The following is a 5,546-nucleotide window of genomic DNA, read 5'->3' as shown; positions in this document are numbered from 1 at the left end:
CAGAATGTAGGTCAATAAACGCCGTTCTATCTACGCAACGGTGAATTCTGAAATCTCGTACTTAGGTGTTACGATATTATTCTTTGTTTGGACCATTTTCAAATTGTTTTGTAGATTTGCAGTCGATCTATTCATTTTTGCGAACGGAAGAATATTTAGCGCAGATACTACACATTATATATTTGAGCACACAGACGCATGGACAGAGGGAAATTCTTAGGTGCGTTCCGAATTTGAAACTGGCCAAGAATTTCTAACCGTTACGGGAGTTTGAAGGTTGCTCCTGCACGTTTGGAAGGCATTAAGAAACGAATTTGAGTGCGATACACTATATTGGGTAGGCGCGGCCGATTTGTCTCATTTTTGAACAAGTACTGCAGCGTCTCCCATGCAAAATACGTTCACACTTTCACAGATTTGTCGGCTACATTGGCTATGAGTAATGGGCCAAAAGTCAATTTTTTTTATTCTTTTCGAAAAACAGAGGTGTTCTTAGTTTATGTGGTGCTGAGGGCGTGTCCTCCAACGGATTTGGCCCATTTCCCATACCAACCTGTGCAACTACTTCCAATGTTTTTCTCAAGTGGGAAGGCAATCTCGTCATGTTCATGGTCAGTTGAACGCTTAGCACATACAGTACACAGATGTTGACATGCTGAACTTCGCTTTTGGGTGTCGCAAACGTTGTGGGATAAGTAGTGCATCCCTCCCTTCGATAGTGGATATGAGAAGATAAACTGGTGGTATAAAATGTGATAAGTGATTTTCGGTGAAATATTGCAAAACTCTTCCCGAAAACGTTAGCGAAGTTATTTCTGCATTTTTACCCAAGGGTTGGTAGTTGCCAAGCTTTACCAAATATAATTCAAAATCAAAGGCTCCGTCCGAATTAGCCTACCTTCACTTTATGTACGATATTTGGTTGCAGAATATAGAGTGAAGATCCACTCACTCACTCGGAATACCTTATATGCAGAATCGCCTATACTCATATCATATTCCTGTACAATTTGACTCCAACTTACTATTAATTGCGCAAACTAACGGCCATAAGTACACATTAAGGGAAATTTATATGTTATTCTTCGCTAAATCTGATCCGATTGAATTGGTGGTCAAACCTGACCCAATCATTTTAGTAAAAACTTTTTTAAGAACAATAACTTGACACCAAAACATAGAACAAATGATAGTGATCATCGTTTTACTGATTTTGGATGAAGCCCGTGTACTACGTTAGACGGTTTTCGAGAAGCTAACCTGATGTGAAAGAAAAGTTTAAGACCAAATTTCTACGATAGTACCCATGATATCCGGTAGACACATCGGCAGAGATTGCCTACTCATCCTTATTATGAATAAATGAGTTCATATCGGTTCCATTTTGTAGTACCAAATTATATCATAAGGACGTTCTTGTCTATTTATAACCTTTGATCTGCCAAAGGAAAATTTTATGAATTATTGGTGCGCCAGCAATCATTACGGGTAGTTAGTAATGCAATACCTTAAGGAAGTAGGTGATGAATTTACCGTTTACAATATAAAATAAATATTTATTTCGGAAAAGACCTTAAAACAAAACTGTATTCAAGTTTCTCGCAACCTTGTTTGTTCAAATTGTTTTAGCCATAATTTTTCATTTCTTGAATTTGTTTTAACAGCAACTGCATACGATCCTTCATCAGAGGTTGGCCATTTCGCGTCCTTTTGCTGAAGATTTTAGTCCTTTCTAAGCGCTTCTTTTTAGACGCCTCTATCCTTCGTTCCTTTTCTGCTCTTTCTTTTGCTCGTCCTTCCGCTATTTCTAAAGCCTTTTGGGAACGTAACACCTTTTGTTCTTCTATTTTTTGAAATTTTCTCTAAAAGAAAAGAAGGTAAATGAAAAACTAAATATTTATCAAATGTTTCAAATAATAATGCGGATTTTTTTTTTTCAATTATTTTTTGTAACATCAATAATAACAAGTTTCTAAAATTACATACATCTGATTGTCTGCACTTACTTGTACTACTTGTAGATGTATGAAGTTTTTTAATGTACAATTTGCAGAAAATTATAGACTGATCCCGATCGTGTACAAAAATCGATTGAAAGGCGAAATTTTTCTGAAACACGAACACCGCAGAGCTCGGTGCAACCAGAAAAGTATGAAATAATTTGCTACAATCAAATGAATGGTACCAAAACGTAATGATAAACTCTCAATGCTTTAACTGCATAATGGACAAGGTTTGTGTCAGATCAATCTAGCCAAAATATAAAAAATAACCTACCAACACTTTGGAAACAATTAAAAGTCCTTGGAATAATCAGTGCAACCAGATTATTTAAAACAAGAGAGAGACAGAGCAAGTTATTCACAAGCAACTTAGACACTGGATATTTATTTATGGATATGGAAAATGTATTGTATTATTATTTGTTTAATTACTGATTTATACCTTGGTACAGCTATGTATACCTACATTTTTGTTTTGTTGTTCTATATTAAACTGAGCGTGATCTTCAAGACGATTTTTATATGATATATGCTTGGATTTTGTTTTCATCTGCGATTTTTGCTTCACTTTTACCCTTGAATTTTTATTGTTAACCATTTTATGTTTTAAATTTACTTTAAGGTAAAGACACGTATAAATCACAATAATATTTACAAAGAAAATGTGCCGATATTCTTCTCCGTTAAGTTATCGGTTCACTCTTGAATTTTGCAATCAATCACTGCGCATTAATAGCATTTGCAAAAGTACACTTCGTTTAATTTGGAGAAATGAAGAATTCCCTCTTCTTTTTATTTGGGATGTTAAGTTAAGATGGACCAGGTCAATAAATTTGCGGCTTATATGTCCAAAGAAAACCCATTATATATAATTGACTGAAAATAACTGGAATATGGTATGGAACGGTAATATGGAATTATAACAAAAAAGGCTCGCCAAAAAAAATCTGGCAACATCTTTTCCTCTTTTTTTTTTTTTTTCATAACATTTTATTAGCGCAATTCTGTTTGGTAAAGCGAAAAATATACAAGTATTAAAGTTAATGATGTTATTTATAATAAAATTATTTAGATCAAAATAAATCTTTCGTACTAAGCTGCTAACCAAGCGCACAACAAAACTGATCAAAATATATAGGTTTATGGACGTAAGAAGGTGTGTGTGCGCAGTACAATGTTTTGTAAGCCTGAGAGGATAAAGCAAAGGCAAATTTACTTGCTTTATTAAAATTTCGGACCATTTAATGCACGTGAGAACTTTCCATGTTCCGCTGAAACGATCAAAGATTTGCCGTCCAAGAAGATCGTAGCATGTCCTTCCGTAGAATATCAATTCCATCCAGAAGTCTACTCATCAGTATGCCATTAATTGCGGCAATATTAGCTGATTACAACTGGTCGGTGTTTGCTTATGGTCAAACTGGTGCAGGCAATACTCATATCATAGTGGGTAAGGAATGTGATCAATCGAAATCCACTGGCGATGATGTAAATTTCAAAAAAGAAAGATGTGAAATCAAAAAAATGGATTTTAGGATCACGATTTTGACTACGATATTGTCATAATGTCACGAGCTTTGGTTCATTTCTTTGATGGATTACACGTGTTAGAATTCGTCGGACTAAACACTAAAACACTTATTTTTCATGACAGCACAAAGAAGGATTCAGCTATCATACAAGCACTGGAAAGGTATCAGTACATACTAAAGATGACGTTTCAAAACTAGTGGGAAAACAGCGACCAATTCAATGAATGCTCAGTCATCGCGCTCACATGCAGTTTTTCTCATATCAATACACATTAGACAGGACAATTTAAATTCTTAGGAAATGATAAATTTAGTATATATCGCATTCCTATATTCTAGAACTCAAGGTTAAAGCCAAAAAAAGAAAAAAGTGAATAATTAAATTTAGTTTTAAAAACTAATCAAATTAGCTTTTAAGAGAGCATCGTATGCACGTTCATTACATTTTCTCACTAGTTTGGAAATGTCGCCTTTGGTATGTACTATGATCCAATTCTTGTATAATAGCCGCATCTTACGTTGTGCTTATAATTCGAAATACATGTTTTCGTACAGTTATTCGAGTATAGCAGTCCGTAAAACTTTTCATTACATACTTTCAAGAAAGAACGACGCCATGGAAATTCCTTTTATTAAAGTAATTACCCAAAGCTTCTAGGCTAATATCAGAATTGTAAAATCAATATGGATTCCAATTCGGCACATTCCGTGCCTACCATGGTATTAGTGCTCCCTGTGCCTGTTTGCCCATAAGCAAAAACTGTACAATTGTAACCAATATCCTCTTAATTAGTGTCGCTACTACAGACGCTACTACTTCAAAACAACGATTAAAGCGTATTTCTTGGACAATTTCAATTCTACAGGAAGACGTTCCCGCGCGCATTAAGTGGTCTGAATTTTTCATAAAGCAAATAAATTGCCTTCGTTGCATCCCTTTGGAACGCCCGAAACAGCGCACATATACAAGACGATTAAAATACGTGTCTTGCAGGTACCATACCATGAAGTTGACGCATACACCACAAGAATTGATGGGTGGTCGCACTAAATCTTCAATAATAGCTATTATTTCGTCCAGCCACAAAGATATTGACAAAATATTAAGTACGTCAGAATACGCTTGTCGAGTGAAGAATACTCATAATAAGACGGAATTTAGCCAAAAACTTGCTACAGATACGCTATGTAATTTGCGACGTTATCCAATTTATCGTCCTATAACGCATTCGTTGTACCTTCGCTGTCGACTCGAACACAAGAGATCCGATTATCATCAGGCTGTAACGATGCCCGAACTCAGCGATCGCATGCCTTGGAAAGACGGTAAGCATCAACTTTATTCTGTTGAGTATCGCAAGATTGTTTTAATCTCATAAATCGCGTATGATAACTATCCGGGCATTGGGTACGCGTGTTATTCACACCACTTCCACTTAAAGTACCAGGGTATGGATCGTTTGGTCGGTTCTATGAAGCATGACTTAATCGACCATTATAGGCCACCGTGCGCCTATTTTTGGAATTGTTTTGTGTACATACATTACAACTGCCATGAGTTTTTAGTTTTCACCGCTGTATTTTTGCATCAAGTAGCGCAATTTCCGTAAAGCTTTATTTTTTGCTACAATTAAAATGGAAAATATTGAAATTGAATGGATTGGGATTTCATTTATTAAGATTAATGCCAAAGAATCGCACCCAATGCAGCAAATACATCAAAAACATCATCATTTTTTAGTTTACTTTTTTTTTTCGTTTTCATTCTTTCTCTTGAATAAAAATATTGGGTGCAAACAAAAAGGTAGCAAGTCGAACGATATATCATTTTACATATAATTGAGAATATTTCAGAAATGATTTGAACGCGTGAAAAGGGTACGATCCATGTTGTTGTCTTCTTCATTTTTGCAAATAGGAAAGCAACAAGCAACGACTTACCTGCTTCGCATTCATCCATGCACTCATCGCAAGAGCATGCCTGAGATTTGTTGTAATCTTTATCTTTACT

The 5,546-nt window shown here is 35.4% G+C and overlaps 2 protein-coding genes across 2 annotated transcripts; one reads left to right on the top strand and one right to left on the bottom strand.

Annotated features, from left to right (window-relative positions):
• Positions 1-301: 301 nt before the first annotated feature.
• Positions 302-2,664, bottom strand: LOC119644039 (rRNA-processing protein fyv7-like). The gene is made up of 2 exons (XM_038043568.1): positions 2,470-2,664; positions 302-1,862 (listed from the first exon to the last, which is right to left on the bottom strand). Exons 1-2 carry the CDS (start codon positions 2,599-2,601, stop codon positions 1,626-1,628), a joined length of 369 nt encoding a protein of 122 aa, XP_037899496.1. The 5' UTR covers positions 2,602-2,664; the 3' UTR covers positions 302-1,625.
• A 349-nt stretch (positions 2,665-3,013) lies between these two features.
• Positions 3,014-4,914, top strand: LOC119644040. Its single transcript, XM_038043569.1, has 2 exons — positions 3,014-3,159; positions 4,530-4,914. The coding sequence occupies exons 1-2, from the start codon at positions 3,146-3,148 to the stop codon at positions 4,912-4,914; spliced, it is 399 nt and encodes a 132-aa protein (XP_037899497.1). The 5' UTR covers positions 3,014-3,145.
• Positions 4,915-5,546: the final 632 nt, after the last annotated feature.

This window comes from Glossina fuscipes, unplaced genomic scaffold (assembly GCF_014805625.2).
Source record: "Glossina fuscipes isolate IAEA_lab_2018 unplaced genomic scaffold, Yale_Gfus_2 81190, whole genome shotgun sequence".
Lineage (NCBI taxonomy): Eukaryota > Metazoa > Arthropoda > Insecta > Diptera > Glossinidae > Glossina > Glossina fuscipes.
This window is presented reverse-complemented; position numbering and strand designations above follow the sequence as displayed.